Below are 22,848 nucleotides of genomic sequence, written 5' to 3'. Positions count from 1 at the left end.
TTTTATGGTTTTAAATAATACAATTTTGTGTTTTGAGTGACTCACTCCATTTCACACCCTCACCCTGTCACTCACACATTCACCCAGTCATTCACACACAACTGTGGGTAAATTAACACAATAGGTGACTCACATTCCTACAGTCACTCACACACACACACACACTGTAAACAGGTTCACACACTCACCCAATCACTTACACATGTGGACAGTTTCATGCATTCACCCACTCGTGGACTCACCCAGTCACAAACCTATGTGCACAGTTTGACACAGCCAGTCACCTACCAATGTGTGTTTGGACTGTGGGAGAGAACTTGAGCACCCGGAAGAAACCCATGCAGACACAGGGAGAACACACCACACTCCAGAAATCAACTTTGTGTTCTTATTTCGAGCTCATTTTCACGTTTTCATTTGCTGCAGCAGCGGTCGAATGATCCGTGAAAGTTATTGTGTTTGCTCACACTTGTAATGTGGTTTTTAATTATTTACGTGGGTTGAGGGGCTCTGTGGCAAGGTTTTATATGATTCCCCCTCGGCCTGTCGTACACAAACATTGCACAGATTCAGTGCCCTCTCTGACCTCAGGTGAGTCTGAGGCGTATACGGATGATGAACTAGTTCAACCTTTACTAATGTAAGGAAATATTTATAATGTCCTCTTAAACTTTAATGGAACAGGAGGTGAACAGTGCCTACATCGCTATAGCAGGAATAAATGGTGCCATGTGACTTATGCAGACAGACAGATGCATCCACACCGACCCACACTCTCTCTCACACACACACACATTCAGAGGACATCTGACATGACAGTGCACTGCTGAAAGAAAGGCAGGAGAGAGAGAGAGAGTGTGTGTGTGTGTGTGTGTGTGTATGCATGTACACGTATGTAAGTCTCAGTGGAGATGTCCTGCTTCTTTTCAGGAATCCTACCACAAGATTACACTGGAAAAGCCACTGCTCCGATTTTGTTTTCACCTGAATGATTTATGTGCCATGAAACTGTAAAAGCCAATAATAGAAATACATACAGCACACTGAGGTCAGAGACTATCCTGAACAGGAATCCTCCACGGACATATTAGATTGTTCCTGAGTAGATTGTGGAAAATATCTGCCAAGTGTCATAAAAAAGGTCTGTGTATGTGTAAATTTTGCACATCATTTCATCATTTGAAAATCCCAGTGGCCAATTATTATTGTAAGGAGTGTTCATTCACATCCCGGTGAGGTCCAGTTGGTAAAGTTTCCTCCCAGCAATGGTCCAAACCTCTCATAGCAGTTAGACCACGCTGCCCTCTCCCTCTCTCTCTCTCTCTCTCTCTCTCTCTCTCTCTCTCTCTCTCTCTCTCTCTCTCTCTACTGAACTGACCACACACACTGTCCTCGCTCTCATGTCTCTCTCTACTGAACTGAATTAATTAATGCTTTAAGAGAATACAGAATTCACAGACTCTGGTTTTTATCTCATTTCTTTAAAAATATCACTGCTTTTCTGGATATAAGATTTGTAATTTTTATGTAAGATATTATTTATCAGGGCAGCACGGTGGTGCAGGAGGTAGTGTCTCCATCACACAGCTCCAGGGACCTGGAGGTTGTGGGTTCAAGTCCCGCTCCGGGTGACTGTCTGTGAGGAGTGTGGTGTGTTCTCCCTGTGTCTGCGTGGGTTTCCTCCGTGTGACTGTCTGTGAGGAGTGTGGTGTGTTCTCCCTGTGTCTGCGTGGGTTTCCTCCGGGTGACTGTCTGTGAGGAGTGTGGTGTGTTCTCCCTGTGTCTGCGTGGGTTTCCTCCGGGTGACTGTCTGTGAGGAGTGTGGTGTGTTCTCTCTGTGTCTGTGTGGGTTTCCTCCGGGTGACTGTTTGTGAGGAGTGTGGTGTGTTCTCCCTGTGTCTGCGTGGGTTTCCTCCGGGTGACTGTTTGTGAGGAGTGTGTTCTCTCTGTGTCTGCGTGGGTTTCCTCCGGGTGACTGTTTGTGAGGAGTGTGGTGTGTTCTCTCTGTGTCTGCGTGGGTTTCCTCCGTGTGACTGACTGTGAGGAGTGTTTTGTGTTCTCCCTGTGTCTGCGTGGGTTTCCTCCGGGTGACTGTCTGTGAGGAGTGTGGTGTGTTCTCTCTGTGTCTGCGTGGGTTTCCTCCGGGTGACTGTTTGTGAGGAGTGTGTTCTCTCTGTGTCTGCGTGGGTTTCCTCCGGGTGACTGTTTGTGAGGAGTGTGGTGTGTTCTCTCTGTGTCTGCGTGGGTTTCCTCCGGGTGACTGTTTGTGAGGAGTGTGGTGTGTTCTCTCTGTGTCTGCGTGGGTTTCCTCCGGGTGACTGTTTGTGAGGAGTGTGGTGTGTTCTCTCTGTGTCTGCATGGGTTTCCTCCGGGTGACTGTCTGTGAGGAGTGTGGTGTGTTCTCCCTGTGTCTGTGTGGGTTTCCTCCGGGTGACTGTTTGTGAGGAGTGTTTTGTGTTCTCCCTGTGTCTGTGTGGGTTTCCTCCGGGTGACTGTCTGTGAGGAGTGTGGTGTGTTCTCCCTGTGTCTGCATGGGTTTCCTCCGGGTGACTGTTTGTAAGGAGTGTGGTGTGTTCTCCCTGTGTCTGCGTGGGTTTCCTCCGGGTGACTGTTTGTGAGGAGTGTGGTGTGTTCTCTCTGTGTCTGCGTGGGTTTCCTCCGGGTGACTGTTTGTGAGGAGTGTGGTGTGTTCTCTCTGTGTCTGCATGGGTTTCCTCCGGGTGACTGTCTGTGAGGAGTGTGGTGTGTTCTCCCTGTGTCTGTGTGGGTTTCCTCCGGGTGACTGTTTGTGAGGAGTGTTTTGTGTTCTCCCTGTGTCTGTGTGGGTTTCCTCCGGGTGACTGTCTGTGAGGAGTGTGGTGTGTTCTCCCTGTGTCTGCATGGGTTTCCTCCGGGTGACTGTTTGTAAGGAGTGTGGTGTGTTCTCCCTGTGTCTGCGTGGGTTTCCTCCGGGTGACTGTCTGTGAGGAGTGTGGTGTGTTCTCTCTGTGTCTACGTGGGTTTCCTCCGGGTGACTGTTTGTGAGGAGTGTGGTGTGTTCTCTCTGTGTCTGCGTGGGTTTCCTCCGGGTGACTGTTTGTGAGGAGTGCGGTGTGTTCTCTCTGTGTCTGCGTGGGTTTTCTTCCGGGTGCCTGTTTGTGAGGAGTGTGGTGTGTTCTCTCTGTGTCTGCGTGGGTTTCCTCCGGGTGACTGTTTGTGAGGAGTGTGTTGTGTTCTCCCTGTGTCTGCGTGGGTTTCCTCCGGGTGACTGTGAGGAGTGTGGTGTGTTCTCTCTGTGTCTGCATGGGTTTCCTCCAGGTGACTGTCTGTGAGGAGTGTGGTGTGTTCTCTCTGTGTCTGTGTGGGTTTCCTCCGGGCGACTGTCTGCGAGGAGTGTGGTGTGTTCTCTCTCTGTCTGTGTGGGTTTCCTCCGGGTGCCCCGGTTTCCTCCCACGCTCCAAAAACACACCTTGGTGGGTAGATTGGCGACTCAAAAAGTGTCTGTAGGTGTGAGTGTGTGAGTGAATGTGTGAGTGTGTGTGTTGCCCTGTGAAGGACTGGCGCCCAATGATTCCAGGTAGGCTCTGGACCCACCGTGACCCTGAACTGGATAAGGGTTACAGACAATGAATGAATGAATGCATATTATTAATCAAACAGAAAAGCTTGGTGTGATAACAGTATTATATAATGTTTATTAGGTCATCAGTTCACTTATATACAACACAGTGAGGTACCATCACATGGGCGGAGTTGAGAAAGAAGTGGTGAGGTGTAAAGTGGGGGTTGGACAGGGAAGAGTCATGGGTCATGTGTTTATTTTGCTCTGTGAGCCTTTAGCTGGGGTAGGTTTGAACAGAGGGGTTTCTACTTGATGACAGATGGAGGTCCGGACCGTTCTCTGCCTCTTTAGATCTTACAGGAGCCACCCTTTAGTTCCTGATTCTCAGTACAACATGTGTCACAGAAACTCTTCGTAGTAGAAATTTCATAATTTCATAGTTAATTTAAATCATATTTATTTGTTTTCTAGGGATCAAGAGGTTTTTAAGGTGGACTGGATGTGCGCTGACTGGCTGGATGGGTTGGAAGTGATGGGTTGGTGCTTCTTTCCCTCTAACCCTGCCGACCCCGAGGGCCTCCATGTTTACGCCTGCACGAGCCCAGCAGCGTCTCCAGAGCCATTTTCACAAAGGCCTGGAAATTACTGCTTCTCTCCCTTCGGCTGTCCTGCGAGGGAAAGACACACACACACAGATACCTTCACTGGAAACACACAGCTTCTGCAGCCATCTCTCTGCACCCTCGCCGTCAGGTACCAGAGCTAAACACTCCGTAAGTGACAGACTGTAATTCATAGAGCCAAGATGCCGAAATCCATCCAAGTTTCTGCCCTCATCTTCCTTAAATCTCCCTCGGGCTGAAAATATGTCCTGCTTAACACACACCGCTAGACTCTTTACTAAAACCAAGGTGCACACACCGTACTTGGCTTTCGACTAAAATGATTAAAAATGTGAACTATGCTTTTGTTTTTTTGTTGTTGTTTTTTTAAAGTACCAGGTGGTGAATAGCGCATTTACACTGATTTGTATTCAAGTGCAATTAGATTGGACCTGGATTTTTGTAACTGCTTCTAGTGAAATATATTAGTGAACACATGATCTAATTATGACTGGGTGAGTGTGTGAGTGGGTGTGTGATGCTCTAAGACTGGCGGCCTCTCCGGGGCGTGTTACTGCCTTGCACTCAGTGATTCTGTGTAGGCTCTGGACACATTGTGGCCCTGGTCTCGATAAAGCAGTTACAGGAAATGAATAAATGAATGACTTAATTAATATTAATGTTCCTCTTTTATTTTGTTTACTACGTCTTTTGAACACAGAAGCTGTCCTTATGCTGTGTGAACATTTCATGACGAATGGACCAATAGAAGTGCTCTAGAATTTCGTGGAATAAAATCTTATTTACATTGACTTCCTCTCAAAGTTAAAAAAGGATTTCCCTTCTGTTCAGTCACTTTTCTGATCCATGGTTTTCATTGGACAGAGAAAATATTCTGTTTATATATTAGTCATTAAAGGAACTCTAGGTGGTTTTTACCTGTAAATTAAAGCTTTAAAATTATTATTATTATGTGACACTGAGCTATAATAAGGACTCTGATACTCTGAGCTCAGCACTGCAGAAACTGCACTATGTAATCTTTAAAGGAGGGCAGAAAACTGCCCCACTCCCTCCCCATCCCTCCCCCGTGATTTCAGGGCAGTGCTGTAGAAGTCAATAACACTCTGAAACTGTAGGGGGAGCCCAGGAGCAAAAACACCAACTCTTACCTAGTGTTCCTTTAACGTTTAGTTGATATATTTGTTTTCTATTAAACTTCATTATGTCAGAGGCCGAGTCACGGCTCACTGTAATTCTAACGTTCAGTTTATTTCTGTCTAAAATCTGAGGCCTTCACGCACTGAGGGGCTGTTAATACTTACCTCCTTGCTTTTTATTGTCATCTCCTTTCTGATCACCTTTCTTCGGCTGCTCCTTAGGACTCTGAGGCTGCTGCGAGGGGGAAAGGACACGAAGAAGGAGACATTTAACAAGACCAGGATTCTCAAAATACTCAAATAAATAACAGCTCCCGTTAATCCGAGTGTCATCTCTTGGACTGGAGGTGAGACAGTGAGGTTTTTCTCTGTTCTCAGTGTTTTTTTTGCTCTGTGTGTATCACGGTGGTTATCCTGTTGACCTTGTAGTAAATGAGTGTGTTAAATTGCCGCCTACAGAAATATACTTCAGATCAGAGTGCTTTGGTGTGAATTGAACACTACCAGAGCTTTTTATATGATCTTTTACTGAGAACATACAGCGTGGGTTGGGAGCGGCGCTGTGGAGGGGCCTATATTTACCTTGGTGGTTGATTTCTTGTCCGACTTGTTACCTGGAAAAGATGGAGAAGGATGTGAGAACAATCATAAAAATATTCCACGTGTGGCTGAATTTCTTGGAATCATTCTTGCGTTTGGTAGACAACAATGCAGCAATGTTTTTAAAAATGGTAATAATTACTTGAAAACTACATCCATCAAATTGGCTTCTAACTAAACTTGCATCGAGTACACAGCAGTAATCCAGGAGGTAACATGTAAAAATGCACACTAGAACCTACAGATATTCCAGTTATATTTTAATGAAGCGGTGGACCCTGACCTTCAGAAACACATCTCAAGACATGAGCTGCTGCCTAAAACTGCCCCAGTCTTTAATAGTTTGAATAATAATCCTCCTTTTAAAGATAAGACCAGTTACTTTTCTCATATTCTAAAATCTGCCTCGGCCCGACTCTTCCGAGTGTACCTTTTGTTCCAGGCATGTTGGCTGTGCTCCAAAGTCTTTGCGTCCTTTTTGAAAATGAGGTGCCGGGCCCGGGCTGCTTCGCTCATTTATTGCGGCGGACAGTGAATGGGTCCGAGAGCAGGGCCCCTTCGGGAAAGCGCGCTGGGAGAAAGCAAAGAGCCCCGTCAGCCGCTCTCTGCTGAGCTCAGGACAAACCACGGTGACCGGGATCCTTTTGTACAGTTAATCCTTTTATTGTTAAGAAAATGATGGATGTTTCGCTCTTATTGCTTGCCATTGTCTGGAACAGTATAAAAGTGAACAAAGGGTCAATTTTCATCTAAAAATTCTGCAAAGAAAATGTACATTTCAATTCACATGTCTTCTCTGACTCAGGCGAGGCCTGGCTCAGCCCTGAATGCTCCGTACAGTTCAGTCCTGACCCATATCCCGAAGAGCGTATTGTTGTTGTGCCTCAGGTTTCTCTTTGGAATAATGTGCATGACCTAATTTCCAGAAGAAAAGGAGAGTTCTGAAAATGGATGAGCAAACATCTGGGGGAAGCAGAGAGAAGATGGTGGAAGTTCAGCTTCTCCTTCTTCTAATCTTCTGCATTTGTTTAGAGTCTGCAAAACGTTTTTAAGAACTCCACTGGCCGCCTGTATCTTTAATGTTTAAAGTTTTTACGTCTTTGTAAAGTTCCTAAAGGCTCCGGGTTACACCAGAGAATGCCTCTGAGTTTACTTCCCAGTTCACAACCTTAGGTCTGTACTTCTTTCTAAAACTACCTTCAGTAAAATATAAGGAAAAGGCAAGGCCTCTTTAAACTGTGGAACTCCATTCTTCTTTTAATGAGTTCCACTCACTGCAGACTTTTAAAACATATCTGGATTTGAATTGAACACTGCTCTTTTTAAAGTGAACATTTGTGTGTATTTCTTATTTTTAATTTGATCTATGGTTTTATCTTCAAGTGCTTTTTCAAAGTGTTTGTGTCACATACACAGTACAATAGTCTAATATCTAGAGGAAATACAGAGATTAATACCTTATTTTACAAAATCATTGTGTGGCTCTTAAAGATTTTTTTAGAATTAGAGTAAAACTATGATAAAGCAGAATGAAACAGAAACATTTTTGAAAATTATGAGGCTTTCTTTTAGGAATCAGAGTTGTATTAATAAGACTCTGCATTAATAAACAACTGGAGGTGTGTTGGATAAATGGCACAGGAATATGGGAAATTTCTTATGCATTTTTTGAAACAACTTTAAAACATATATATATATATATATATATATATATATATATATATATATATATATATATATATATATATATATATATATATATATATCACATCTTGTAAAACTGTTTATCATCTAGAATAGAGTTTACCAGTGGTTAATACAAATTAGTCAGCCATTCTAATCAATTTACAAGTGTGAAAACTGGTCTTTCCCAGTTTCTGACGCTGTGTGAATGCAGCAACATACAATCAGGGTTTCATACGTCATAAAGGAACCAATCCCGGCATTGGGGGATTTATTACTTGGAAATACCGTCTCCATCTGATGAACAGATATGAGTTTTAGGGGTTTAATTGATAACCGGAAGAGGAATAGTTATAGCTGCAGATTTTTAAACTATCCGAATGGACAGGGTATGGGAAATTTGAGAGGAACGGATGGTTTAGAGATCAGCGCTGTTCCCGGCTCCGGGAAAATCGTCACGTTACGGCGTCCGTCCAGGCGGAATGAGCCGAGGATGATTGGGAGGTAGGGGTGCTGTATTAAAACAGAAATAATACGGATTTAACAGCTATTCGGAGCCGGTTTAAGGACGTACAGACTCGGAGGGTCGCGACGCTGTCTTTTGCGGTTACTGACAGAGATTATTCCGCCCTGGAGCCGCTGTCGGATGCAGGGTGTTGCTCTGTAGCTTCTGTGGGCGGTTTTCCGCAGCCGTGAAGCTACAGCAGCTAACTGTTGCCCAGCGACGCAGGGGTGGATTTTGGGCTTTATTTTATAAATTAAAACAAGCTTTACCCTCTTTTCCTGGTGAATTCTGCGTCGACATGAGTCTCTCTCCGACCATGACAAGTGTAGGAGAATAATTCGCTTTATTTTGGAGCTAATGGCGTCTGAATTTGATGTTAGCTTGAGATACGAATTTCCCGTTCCACCTTAAATGGCTTAAACCGTGCAGACGTGTAATTACTGCGTTTCTGTTGTCAGAAAGATTAATTTAAAAGGAGAAAATGTGGGTTAGTTACTGTTACAGAGGGGGGGGGGGTGTAGGATATTAACGGCCATTTGTATTGAAAGGCTTTTAATGGATGGTTTTGTTTATAACTGGGTTGTCACACCTTAAATAATGAATCTGAAAACTGCTTTCTTCCTGTCAGGGTTTAGGCTGCTGCTGATCATTCATACTGAAGGGTATTTAATGGTTATAAGGGAAGGTGTGGTTTGTTTCTAAAGTGTCACACCTTAGAAGCACAGTTCAGTATTATTTTAACAGATTGTGAGAATTGCAGTAGCACAACAGATGTGTTTACTCAGCAGAATCATTCATTCTTTCATCCTCTAACTGTTTCAACCTGTTTGGGGTGGTGGTGGGTCTGGATCGTACCCGGAATCACTGGGAGCAAGGCAGGAACACACCCTGGACAGGGCATCACACATGCACACACCTGCTGAGAATTTCACCCAGTCAGGAATGAAGGGAGGAATGAACCCAGGACCCCGAGACCCTGGAGCTGTGTGGAAGCAACACTGACTGCTGTGCCACTGTGTCACCACTGTTTTATTTTATCAATCAAAATGGCAGCTTGTGTGATAGTTGAACTATGGCATTTTGTGATTGCAATCATCTTTCAGCCCTAATTTGAAGATGACCTGCCAAGAGCAACAGTATATTTATGTCAGGCATGGGAACAAGACTGGAAAAAGACTGGCATGTTTCCTTTTATCTGAGATTCACTGGAACGATGGTATTCTCTGTTGTCTTCTTTGTAGGGACCAGGCGTGAACCCTGCTGCCCTCAGCTTTTGTGGAATGGCTGCAGTTTGGCAGCAAGTGCTGGCAGTGGACGCAAGGTGAGAGTCTGAGATTACAGAGTACTGACCAGACACAGCCTGATGTTACAGTTAAAAGGGCCCCATTCAGGCCTAGGGTGTTCAAAGTGTGCGTGCGTGTGTGTGTGTGTGTGTGTGTAATTATTATTATAATTAATTTTTTGCAAGGGATCTTATTGGACTATAGTTATCTGTTCCACACAGCCATTTCCCCATTCATGGGTCTGATATATTGTGGGTAGGAATGTGGAAACGGAAACGAGAGTCAGTCACTTATTTTGCCTATTCGTCAATAATTCAAAATATTAAAACAAACAAGGTTTTATCATTTCATGATTTATTGACTACTGGATTTGTTCAGTTAGTTGCTTTATGCTTTGATCTGCTCTAGCTTTTCTGTCCTCTTTTTCTCCCAACATTTATTATAATGGCCATAATTATTTCAATTTTATTTCTTGGCATGAATTTAATTTTATTGTTTGGCCTTACTGAACTTTTTATAAACTCATGAATGACTGAGTTATTAATATAATCATCAGTGAAAGACCCAGAAGTTTAATGTGAGTAGTATTTTAGTCATTAATGTTACATTTCCTCTCTCTCGCTCCATCTCTCTCTGTCTGTCTGTCTGTTTCTCTCTGTGTTTTTGTCTCCATCTCCCTCTCCCAGGTACAATGCTTACCGCACGCCTACGTACCCCCAGTTCCGCACGCAGTACATCCGCCGGCGCAGCCAGCTGCTCCGTGAGAATGCCAAGTGTGGCTTTGAGCCAGTGCTGCGCAGGCAGTACCTGCGTCTGCGCAGCCAGCTGCTCGCCCTGCGATACGGGCCGCTGTCTGAGCAAAGCAGCTTCAGAGCCAGCAGTGTGCGCAGCTCCCGCACCACACTGGACCGAATGGAGGTCAGAGCCAGGCTACAGACAAACAGATAGGCGAAGAGTTAGACAGACAGACAGACAGGCGGAGGGTTAGACAGACAGACAGACAGGCGGAGGGTTAGACAGACAGACAGACAGGCGAAGGGTTAGACAGACAGACAGACAGGCGAAGGGTTAGACAGACAGACAGACAGGCGAAGGGTTAGACAGACAGACAGACAGGCGAAGGGTTAGACAGACAGACAGACAGGCGAAGGGTTAGACAGACAGACAGACAGGCGAAGGGTTAGACAGACAGACAGACAGGCGAAGGGTTAGACAGACAGACAGACAGGCGAAGGGTTAGACAGACAGACAGACAGGCGAAGGGTTAGACAGACAGACAGACAGGCGAAGGGTTAGACAGACAGACAGACAGGCGAAGGGTTAGACAGACAGACAGACAGGCGAAGGGTTAGACAGACAGACAGACAGGCGAAGGGTTAGACAGACAGACAGACAGGCGAAGGGTTAGACAGACAGACAGACAGGCGAAGGGTTAGACAGACAGACAGACAGGCGAAGGGTTAGACAGACAGACAGGCGAAGGGTTAGACAGACAGACAGACAGACAGACAGGCAGGCGAAGGGTTAGACAGACAGACAGACAAACAGGCAGGCGAAGGGTTAGACAGACAGACAGACAGGCAGGCGAAGGGTTAGACAGACAGACAGACAGACAGGCGAAGGGTTAGACAGACAGACAGACAGGCGAAGGGTTAGACAGACAGACAGGCGAAGGGTTAGACAGACAGACAGACAGACAGGCGAAGGGACAGACAGACAGACAGACAGACAGACAGGCGAAGGGTTAGACAGACAGACAGACAGACAGGCGAAGGGTTAGACAGACAGACAGACAGACAGGCGAAGGGTTAGACAGACAGACAGACAGACAGGCGAAGGGTTAGACAGACAGACAGACAGGCGAAGGGTTAGACAGACAGACAGACAGGCGAAGGGTTAGACAGACAGACAGGCAGGCGAAGGGTTAGACAGACAGACAGGCAGGCGAAGGGTTAGACAGACAGACAGGCAGGCGAAGGGTTAGACAGACAGACAGACAGGCAGGCGAAGGGTTAGACAGACAGACAGGCGAAGGGTTAGACAGACAGACAGACAGGCGAAGGGTTAGACAGACAGACAGGCGAAGGGTTAGACAGACAGACAGACAGGCAGGGAGACAGACAGGCGAAGGGTTAGACAGACAGACAGACAGACAGGCGAAGGGTTAGACAGGCAGACAGGCGAAGGGTTAGACAGGCAGACAGGCGAAGGGTTAGACAGACAGGCAGGCGAAGGGTTAGACAGACAGGCAGGCGAAGGGTTAGACAGACAGGCAGGCGAAGGGTTAGACAGACAGGCAGGCGAAGGGTTAGACAGACAGGCAGGCGAAGGGTTAGACAGACAGACAGACAGACAGGCGAAGGGTTAGACAGACAGACAGGCGAAGGGTTAGACAGACAGACAGGCGAAGGGTTAGACAGACAGACAGGCAGGGAGACAGACAGGCGAAGGGTTAGACAGACAGACAGACAGACAGACAGACGAAGGGTTAGACAGACAGACAGACAGGCGAAGGGTTAGACAGACAGACAGACAGGCGAAGGGTTAGACAGACAGACAGACAGACAGGGGAGGGGTTAGACAGACAGACAGACAGACAGGCGAAGGGTTAGACAGACAGACAGGCGAAGGGTTAGACAGACAGACAGGCGAAGGGTTAGACAGACAGACAGGCGAAGGGTTAGACAGACAGACAGGCGAAGGGTTAGACAGACAGACAGGCGAAGGGTTAGACAGACAGACAGGCGAAGGGTTAGACAGACAGACAGGCGAAGGGTTAGACAGACAGACAGGCGAAGGGTTAGACAGACAGACAGACAGGCAGGCGAAGGGTTAGACAGACAGACAGACAGACAGGCAGGCGAAGGGTTAGACAGACAGACAGGCAGGCGAAGGGTTAGACAGACAGACAGGCAGGCGAAGGGTTAGACAGACAGACAGGCAGGCGAAGGGTTAGACAGACAGACAGACAGACAGGCAGGCGAAGGGTTAGACAGACAGACAGGCAGGCGAAGGGTTAGACAGACAGACAGACAGGCGAAGGGTTAGACAGACAGACAGGCAGGCGAAGGGTTAGACAGACAGACAGACAGGCAGGCGAAGGGTTAGACAGACAGACAGACAGACAGGCAGGCGAAGGGTTAGACAGACAGACAGACAGACAGGCAGGCGAAGGGTTAGACAGACAGACAGACAGGCAGGCGAAGGGTTAGACAGACAGACAGGCAGGCGAAGGGTTAGACAGACAGACAGACAGACAGGCAGGCGAAGGGTTAGACAGACAGACAGACAGACAGGCAGGCGAAGGGTTAGACAGACAGACAGACAGGCAGGCGAAGGGTTAGACAGACAGACAGACAGGCGAAGGGTTAGACAGACAGACAGGCGAAGGGTTAGACAGACAGACAGGCAGGCGAAGGGTTAGACAGACAGACAGACAGGCAGGCGAAGGGTTAGACAGACAGACAGACAGACAGACAGGCAGGCGAAGGGTTAGACAGACAGACAGACAGACAGACAGGCAGGCGAAGGGTTAGACAGACAGACAGACAGACAGACAGGCAGGCGAAGGGTTAGACAGACAGACAGACAGGCAGGCGAAGGGTTAGACAGACAGACAGACAGACAGACAGGCAGGCGAAGGGTTAGACAGACAGACAGGCAGGCGAAGGGTTAGACAGACAGACAGACAGGCAGGCGAAGGGTTAGACAGACAGACAGGCAGGCGAAGGGTTAGACAGACAGACAGACAGGCAGGCGAAGGGTTAGACAGACAGACAGACAGGCGAAGGGTTAGACAGACAGACAGACAGGCGAAGGGTTAGACAGACAGACAGGCGAAGGGTTAGACAGACAGATAAAGAAAAATGTTATTTTGGGAAAAGCATTGACACTGCGCTTTATTGAAAGAATTAGACAAATAGAGAACCCACACTGGACAGAACTGAGGTCAGCAACAGACAGAAAAGACAGAGGGATAATCAGATTTATAAAAGCATTGATAGGGGTGTCTCAGCTAAAGACTTGAGGGATGTGATGAGGCATAGTGTCAGGATCAAGACCAGATCTAGGTCCGACCGGGGTTTTTGATAAAATGCTGACTTTTTTTCCCCCCAGAGAAATTAAACGCAAAGTAGCATGTCCAGTGCTTTTGGGACGAGTTGGAGTGGCATTTCTGGTCCAAAATAATCATTCAGTATCAACACCTGACTTCACTTAGGCTCTTGAGGCTGAACGCAATCAAATCCTCACACTAGTGAGCCAACATCTAGTGTAAATCCAAATTACCAAATTGCAGATGGTGGTACTGCAGCAAAAGGGGACATGCTCTCAGTTAGCATTGTTAGAGCTTAGAGGAAAAATACGACCCTCTTGATTAACATTCCCACCCTGCAGTAATTTTACCGTCCAAACGTGATACACCGTGCCCGATAACATCATAATTTCAGATATTCAATTCTTCACGTTTTAGATATTAAATTTCTTCCCACTTTCTTCTATTTCCACAGGGCAGAGTGGTACGGTTTCAAATCAGTTATCACATGGTTTTTCCCCTTTTTTCACTGCGCAGACGTGTACTTCGGCCTGGACAATAATTCAATACAAACACATATATCACAGTTTAAAATGTTGCAATAACAATGATATGATTTTTAAACACGTTTTTATATTACAATATACATTATTTACAGCATCTGTCACTGACTGACGTTCATTACAGAGCACTGCCATTGGTTCAATATTTTTTTTAAATTACAGTGGAACCTCTACCTACGAACTTGATCCGTTCCGTGACCCGGTTCGTAAGTAGAAAAGTTAGTTTCTCGAGTCAATTTTCCCCATTTAAAATAATGGAAAAGCAATTAATGCGTTCCTGCCCCCCCAACACTCTCAAATTAGTAAAAAAAAACACATGTAGCGTTACTAAAAATAAAAGAGAAATACAGTGGAAACAGTAATAAAAAAGAAATAATAAAGTTGTAAGTGGTTACACACCGCTACCTTGAAGACGTGAAGACTCGCTTGAGGAGTAACACAGGCACTGGCTGTATGACGGGAGGTGGGGGGGGGTGGGTGGAATAACGGAGAGTAGGCGGTGAATGTGGGGAGACGAAGCGTAGATACGGCTTAACTTAGCACGAATTTCAGTGTCTGCTATTTACACTAATGCTAAATTGCTAAAGCTACAGTGTGCTAATCTTAAAAGCTCACTCAAGTCCGGGCGCTGGGAGACTCGCCTATTGGGGTCAGTGGCCGTTTCCAGCCGCCGGCTCGGAGGAGGCTCGGGTTCGTTTCTAGAGTCGTGGTTCATATCAGGAAACGAAACTGTAACGGGAATCGCTGGCTTTGAAAACCATAACAACCACGACGGTAAAGTTAGGCGCTTCGCGCTCCACTGCGCCCCACTTCTCACAGATCAGTTGACCATGTTGCAAGTTCAGCTTTGGCCATCAGCCTGAGAAGCATATAAACCTCTCCAAAACACATCGAGGTAAAGTTACGAGCAGCCGTTGTGAGTCCGATTAAAAATAAATGAGAAAGCTGCAGTAACTTTAGAGATTTAACAAGCGGAGAGTTTGAGCTGGATTTGAATGAGCTCTGCATTTCTTGGTGATTGACATGGCTCTGGCCAATCAGCGCTCTGCAGGGTTTACACCTCACCATTTAGTACCTACTCGACTCGGTTGGAACCCGACGTGAGCTGGGACTGAAAAAGTACCTGTTTCCAAGGACCAGGTACCAGATTTGGCCAGTGGAAAAGCGAGAGATCCGAGCAGAGTCGTGTAGGTTCCATGCAGTGGAAAAGCTCCATAAGTCACAAAAACATCTGAGTTGAGCTGTTTTGGAAGTGGAAGATACAAACTTGAACCGCTGACTGTGACCAGGACAGAAACCTCTGACTGGTCACTCACTGCTGGTACAAGCCCCTGTCTCTCTCTGTATGGAGCATCTGGAGTCCAGCAATAGAAACAGCCGTTACTTGAAAAGAGGTTCCAGTGTTCTGTTAAACAGAGTCTCTGCCTCTTCCTGTAAAACCGAGCGCTGAGTAAAAGGGAAATCAGAACTTGGAGCTTGTCCCTGTTTGCTACAGTTTACATCAGTGTCCTGTGACCAAAACACAGCCTTCAGAGACTCCACCCACCTTCACGGCTCTATTTAACATTGAGGAATGGACACGGGTGCTGGAGCAGGGTGTGAACAATACTGGGTTTGGATTAAGAACTGAACTGTGTTGTATCAAACTGACCACTGGGAAAACACCAAAAGAGAGCCTCTAAATTCTGACAATCTCTTATTCAGTTGTTCAGTATGGATAATGAAATCATTACATTCTTAATACTGACCTGCGCTTCATCTAGGAGCTTGATATTGAGACAGTGAAGTCAGCCCCCTCTTAGACCCCCTGTGCATGCACCCTGATCTGATATTAAGGCTTTTGTACTGCAGAAGAGACTGCTGTTATCTTGTCAGTGATTGTCCAGTGGGATTATACTGAGCTGTGGGAAATTGCATGTGGAGTGCATTGTGAGTGTATTATGTGAGAGCTGCTGAATCTACCGCTGTGATCACTGTGCATGGCTTTTGTGTGATAAAACAGACTTTGTAGCACCAGATCAACTCTCCGAGATCTGTCTCTCTCTCCTTCCTTTTCTTCTTTTCCATCTCCATCTTCTTTCTTTTCCATCTCCCTTGTGTTTGTCTCTGGATTTTCTTTCGTGTGTTTTCCTTTCCTGCTATCCTTTGCTTCACATGCCTCTCCCTGTCTCTGCCTTGCTTCCTGCCATCTCCTCCTATTCTCTGTCCCTTCCCTCCTACCAGGACTTTGAGGAGGACCCCCGTGCTCAGGGCGCTCGAGGTCATCGCCGGTCAGTGAGTCGCGGTTCCTATCAGCTTCAGGCCCAAATGAACAGAGCGGTGTACGAGGAGAGGTATGTAGCTTATTCATTCGTTCATTTCTGAATGACATATCTAAGCATGTTCATTCGTATGATCGGGAACAAAGCAGTAAGAAGATTAAACACCCCAACAGAGGACCCGATAGTCACATGATCCAAAAAACAACTGTAGGCCTTTAATAATAGCTTAATGCCTTCTTATTCGCTCTGTCCTTGACTGTTGTTTTAAATCTCCCTCAGTGTTATCCCCTCAGTCACACACTGAGTGTTCTTCATTGTACCTAATGTTTCCAAGCTTTCTGAACCCAGCGCCACCGTCTGAACTTTGGTGTTTTTTATTAGGAAATAGGGCACTATGCTGATGTTTTGTTGCTTGTTTATTTATCCTCTGTCCTCAAAGATCTATTTCAGGAAAGAAATGCACTGTAGAATACTCTTGAATATTGATAACTTTTTATTTCCGCCAGGCCTCCGGGCAGTCTAGTGCCCACATCCGTGGCAGAGGCGAGTCGCGCTATGGCAGGTGACACAACTCTGAGTGAGAATTACGCCTTTGCTGGCATGCACCACATCTTCGACCAACACGTCGACTCGGCTGGTGAGGAATATTTACGTCAGGGCAGTCGATCGAGTTCTGTTAGCTGGAAAAAGATTTCGTTTTCCACTTAAACATTGATTTTAAATGTTGCGGATCAGTCAAGATGTGTTCACACACAAATAAAAATACACATAAATATGTCCTAACAGCCTCTCTCGGTCCACTCAGACACCCGTTGTGTTCCGTAGATGTTATGTCTTTATTATTCCAATATGTGTCTTTATTAATACGTTCTCTGGTTCTATTGTTTCCCCAGTTCCTCGGCTGCAGTTTGCCAATGACGATAAGCATCTCCTGGCTTGCTGCTCTTTGGACGGCACCTTGTCGATCATGACCCTGTCCCCATCTCCGCCGGCTGTGAAGGTGACGCTGAAGGGACACGCTGGACCCGTGACTGACTTTGCCTGGTCACTCAGCAACGACGTCATCGTGTCCACGTCTCAGGACGGCACGCTGCGGATCTGGAACACGGAGGATGGACGCTGCATTCGAGAAGTGGTCGACCCTGAGGCCAGTGAGCTGCTCTGCTGCACCTTCCAGCCAATGAACAACAACCTCACTGTGGTGAGTTCTGCCAGAGAGAGAGGAGAGTGAAGATCAGACAGTTTGGTGGTTATTATTATTATTATTAATAAGATTATTTCTTTTTTTTCTGTGTACAAATAAAGCTTTGGTTGATTTCAAACAGAAATATGTTCAAAAACATTTTGAAATTTGTTTGTATTGGGTTTTTTAAACAGTGTAGTAACATATTTGTGGCAGAAAATCTTTACGTGGGGGGCTCCTGAGTGGTGCAATGGTCTAAGCGTGAAGCCTATCATCAGGAGAGCTGGGAGTCCTAAGAGAGCACAGTTAACCTCGCTCTGTCTGGGTTGGTGGGACTGCCCCCTCCCACTCCTCATCACACCGCAGTGCCCGAGTACACTGGCGTCTGTCAGCTGATGTGACAGATCTGGGCAGTTGGTGTTCTCCTCTTAATGACAATTTTAAGAGGTGGTGACATCGACTGTTTCTGAGAAAGTCCAGTCTTCTCCTCACCTTATCGGTGTCGATGGTGGGGTGTGTGTGAGACAGGGGAGTGGAATTGATTAATGATGGAGTGACAAATGCTTATTAATAATGATAAATAATAATAATTAATATAAAAAGTCATGACGTATAGAATTGGTTCCTACAGAATTATAATCAGACTGAACTGTTGTGAATTCAGAGATGTACATCAGCATGGATTAACTGAGGCACTGGCAACCCTCCAACTAGAGAATAGGACTTTAATGCTGACAAAATGTACCCACTATGTTTTCTTTGCAGGTTGGCAACAGTAAACATTTGCTGCAGGTGGTGAACATCTCCACAGGGAAGAAAGTGAAGGGGGGCTCTAGTAAACTGACCGGCCGTGTGCTCTCGCTCTCATTTGATGCTCCGGGGAGGATCCTGTGGGCAGGGGATGATAGAGGGAGCATTTTCTCCTTCCTCTTTGACATGGCCACAGGTGAGACGGTCCGGACCCTGTAGGGATATTGAAGCAGCAGTAACGGTGCAGCACTGGACAATGTCCATATGAATACAATCTGCTGAAGTCTGTCAAGAGTTCTCAAATAACACTTGGTAGTGCCTTATATTCATGATATTGAATGTTAACAGTGCTGCCCAGGGCTCATGGAAAGAAAGTGGGTTAGAATTTGTATGTCTTAACATTTTCAGGGGCCATTCACAGACATTTTTAATAAACTGTGCGAGGCAGCAGCGTGAAGGGGAAAGGTTTGCACGTCCTGAGGTTGTGTTGTCTGCACAGGGAAGCTGACTAAAGCCAAGAGGCTGGTGGTGAGCGAGGGAAGCTCCATCTCCAGCATCTCTGCCCGTTCCTGGATCAGCCGAGAGGCTCGAGACCCGTCTCTGCTCGTCAACGCATGTGTCAACAAACTACTGCTCTACAGGTCGGAACAGACACGTTTTCTGAATTCATAACAACTTTAAACACTTTAAGATCCCGTGAAAGTGAACGGGAGTTGACCAGTCACTTTAACTTTTAGAAGATACCCTTCTCTGAGTGATTAAAACCCAGTGACTTTGGCATATGACCATTTATTCTGCATGATTGGAAATCTTAAATGTCCGAAGATTAAATGTCAGCTTGATGGATGTTTTAATAACTTTGTAGAGTTGTCGATAATGAAGGCACCCTGCAGCTGAAGAGGAGTTTCCCCATCCAGCATGGCTCCCAGCCTCTCCACAGCATCTTCTGTCCACTCATGTCCTTCAGGCAGGGCGCCTGTGTCGGTAAGATCACCTCCTGCATACTCAGCAAACCTTGACCTTGAAATAGAAAGCGAGAGAGAGAGAGAGAGGGAGAAAGAGAGAGATATCTTTCTGCTTTGCTTGTTTGAAACAATGAATCTACTTTTAAAGGGAAGTATAATACCCATTTCCCACAAGTGAACACAGTATGTATGATGTAACACAGTGGTTGCCCCAAGACCATGCAAGATAAACCATGGCTGCTTCAGTTATGTCCTTTAAGTTACTATAGCTGCGTCATTCTGTATCCGCAGTGGTTCGCGAGCTACTTAAGCAGGGACACTTAAAGTCGTGGTCACACAGGGTTCGTGTCCGGGAATACCGATACCAATAGTGCTGCAGCTCCGCTTCTGCCCTGTCTGAGTCGACACGGCAGCAGATCTGACGGGTGCGGTTTTAAGACGGGAGCTAATACACAAATATTTCATGCGGATTACAAATTACAGCACAAGTAGTCACAGTAAACCCCGGTGTTCTGACGAGTTGTGCTACCATACATAAGTGCAGCTCTCTAAATAAAAGGAAGGGCATTTGGATAGGCCAAAAGTAGTATAATTAAGAGACATGCACACCCTAAATCAACTGATGAGGGTAAAGATAAAGGATAGTTATCAGTAGCACAACATGTCAGGCACTAAGTATCACAGCCAACCCTCAGCTGTACATTAATGAAGTAAGTAAACAGTTTAATTTTATGTTATTGGAGGCGATGGGGATGTACACACCTTTTTTAAAGTAGCCTAAGCCTGGCATTTACGCTGGTAGACCTTTCATTTGTTCAGATTTCAAAGGGTGATCTTGTATGTAAAAAGGTTGGTGACCACTGGTGTAACACACCATCAGACTTGGGCAGCACACAAGAGATTTTTGGTCTTGTTTCACAGTGTGTGGTTTAATGGGTTCCATATGCACACTTTAATAAGCACATGCAGTGAACAATGAGCATTTTCATTGCACTCAATTGTGTACACACGGCTTGAATAATCTCCTTTTAAAAAAAAGCATAAAATTAATGTGCATGCTCCCAAATTACTGCAGCAAAGTGAGAACACCTACCAGTTCGTTCTGCTGCTATTATTACTGTTGTATTCTGTTTGATTCACTCGTGCTCAGTCCGTTTGAATCCTTTCCCGTTGCTCAGTTACCGGCAGTGAAGACGCCTGTGTTTATTTCTTCGACGTGGAGCGCAACACGAAGGCCATCGTAAACAAGCTGCAGGGTCACAGCGGCCCAGTGCTGGACGTCAGCTTCAACTGCGACGAGAGCCTTCTGGCCTCCTCCGACGCAACAGGCATGGTCATCATCTGGAGACGCGAGCAGAAATAGTCGCTCGGCAACTGCAGCGTCAGCACTCCTCACTTCCAGTCATGTGCAATTATTTCCAATCCTGCTGTAAAGAAACTGACGGAGGGACCAGGCAGGTAGACCACGTCTGCTCCAGTGACGCTGGTCAAAACCAGACACAGCCACTAGCTTGTCTGATATGTCCGAAAGTTACACATATCCTGTCATCGCTGTGAGATATGTTTTTGTGTGTGTGAGAGCGAGAGAGAGAGAGAGAGCAAGCCACTTGTTTGAGACTTTGTGCAAAACACATTAGTGCTTTACAGATGTAGAAATTAATTTAATTCTATGGCCTGCTAGAAGAGAGGGCTATTTAATAATGACTGGTTATGTTGTGGGTAATGTGGTGTGTGTGTGTGTGTGTTTGTTTGTGTTTGTAAGGAAGTCTAATGATGTTGAAGGAAGTGCATATCACTGAATGTTTTATTACTGATAAGCTCTGCTGGCCGACATGACAACACTACTGTATTTATGCCTTGTTAAAAAGTAATAAATTCCATCACACTAGGCTTTTTGTGTCTGTTATTTCTGGTGTGTGTGTGTGTGTGAGAGAGAGAGATCAGTCCAGCATCAGACACACAGAGGTCACCCCCAAATTGCATGAGTTTTATTAGCTAGAAGCACCATTTAACAGTAATGACCTGAATTAAACCCCAATGTTTTTTTTTTTTTCTCTCTTTTAACCACAGGACCTCGAAAGAGTTACACTTGTTCAGTCACAGCAAATAAACCACACCTTTGCAGTAAATATGTAATGCAGAGTCATATAAGCTTAAACACCTCTAATAAAGTGCCGTGCTTTAATTAGAACTATTAGAAAGTAAAGCTGCGGTGCGGTCTTCTAGCAACACTAGGTAATAATATGGAGGCAAGTGGAAATCCTCTCAGTTCCCCTTGATTTCAGGACCGTGCTCTAAAAGTGATTTAGACTCAGACACTGAAGGGGAACCTGGGAAAAAAATATCAAGTCTTCCATAAAATCATTTTGAAAAACACGCATAAATATATATTTATCCTGGTGAATTATATACACTACACTGCTGAAAGTGTTCACTCACTCATCCAAATCATTGAATTTAGATATTCCACTCACTTCCATGGCCACAGATGTATAAAACCAAGCACCAAGGCATGCAGACTGCTGTGAAAAAATGGGTCACTCTCAGGAGCTCAGCGAATACCAGCATGGTACTGTGATAGTATTCTACCTGTGCAACGAGTCCAGTCTTGGAATTTCCTTCCTAAATATTACACAGTCATTTGTCAGTGGCATTATAACAAAATGGAAGTGACTGGGAACCACAGCAACTCAACCACAAAGTGGTAGGCCATGTGCAGTCAGCAGATGCTGAGGTGCATAGTGTTCCAAGGGGATCAACTTTCTGTCAGTCAGTCACTACAAGGCTGCTTCATGTGGCCTTCAAATAAATGCGTAGAGACCTTCATGGAATGGGTTTCCACAGCTGAGCAGCTGTATCCAAGCCTTAAATCACCAAGTGCAATGGAAAGCCTCGGATGCATTGTTGTAAAGCATGATGCCAGTGGATTCTAGAGCAGTGGAGATGTGTTCTCTGAAGTGACGAGTAACATTTCTCTGTCTGGCAATCCAAAGGACAAGTCTGGGTTTGGCAGCGGCCAGGATAATGATACCTGTCTGACTGCATCCAAGTGTAAAGTTTGGTGGAGGGAGGGCTATGGTGTGGTATTGTTTTTCTGACGGTTGCCTCTGCCCCTTAGTTCCAGTTAATGCTTCAGCACGCCGAGAGATTTTGGAAAAATTCTTGCTCCCGACTTTGGAAATGTTGGAAATGTTTGGGGATGGCCCTTTCCTGTTCCAACATAACTGTGCACCAGTGCACAAAGCAAGGCCCACAAAGACATGGAAACAAAGAACTTGAACTGCATGCAGCGTGCTGACCTCAACTCGATAGAACACCTTTGGGATGATTTAGAGCGAAGCCTGTGAGCCAGGCTTTGTCAAAAATCGGTGTCTGATCTCACAAATGTGCTTCTGGAAAGAAAGAGTTCTTCCCAGAAAGTGTTGAAGCTGTTTTAGCTGACATCATATTAAGTCATATGGATTAAGAATGGAGCATCACAATGGTTTTTAAAGCTGTACTTTTAAAGTAAAAAAAAAAATATTACGTAAAGTTCCTATAAATGGCCAGAAGTATATTTAGGGAAAGTAGCCCAGTTGATTTCCACTGATCATTTTACCATGGCAGGGGCCCTTTAATGCAGGCGCCTACGTCATCGCGCGTAGTTCAAACCGTTTCACGGTCCTGTCCCATTACTCACACAAGGGCACTCGTTTGTTCTCAAACTTGTAGATGCAGAA

General features: G+C 45.7%; 1 protein-coding gene across 1 annotated transcript; it reads left to right on the top strand.

Moving 5' to 3' along the window:
• Window positions 1-8,138: 8,138 nt before the first annotated feature.
• On the top strand, window positions 8,139-21,013 carry wdr13 (WD repeat domain 13). Its single transcript, XM_066644240.1, has 10 exons — window positions 8,139-8,416; window positions 9,333-9,412; window positions 10,061-10,292; window positions 16,194-16,303; window positions 16,738-16,868; window positions 17,125-17,432; window positions 18,180-18,360; window positions 18,664-18,805; window positions 19,030-19,148; window positions 20,308-21,013. Exons 1-10 carry the CDS (start codon window positions 8,390-8,392, stop codon window positions 20,490-20,492), a joined length of 1,515 nt encoding a protein of 504 aa, XP_066500337.1. The 5' UTR covers window positions 8,139-8,389; the 3' UTR covers window positions 20,493-21,013.
• The last annotated feature ends 1,835 nt before the right edge of the window (window positions 21,014-22,848 follow it).

Source organism: Hoplias malabaricus, chromosome 14, assembly GCF_029633855.1.
Source record: "Hoplias malabaricus isolate fHopMal1 chromosome 14, fHopMal1.hap1, whole genome shotgun sequence".
Taxonomy (NCBI): domain Eukaryota; kingdom Metazoa; phylum Chordata; class Actinopteri; order Characiformes; family Erythrinidae; genus Hoplias; species Hoplias malabaricus.
The sequence above is the reverse complement of the archived record's forward strand: the minus strand, read 5'-3'. Positions and strand labels throughout refer to the sequence as shown.

What these genes read in the sequence shown, in the direction of transcription:
- wdr13 (XM_066644240.1), top strand. Translation starts at nt 8,390, where the DNA reads ATGAGTCTCTCTCCGACCATGACAAGT. An exon ending in CCAACACGTCGACTCGGCTG is followed by an intron (nt 16,869 to 17,124) that starts GTGAGGAATATT and finishes TTGTTTCCCCAG; the next exon opens with TTCCTCGGCTGCAGTTTGCC. An exon ending in CCTCTTTGACATGGCCACAG is followed by an intron (nt 18,361 to 18,663) that starts GTGAGACGGTCC and finishes TTGTCTGCACAG; the next exon opens with GGAAGCTGACTAAAGCCAAG.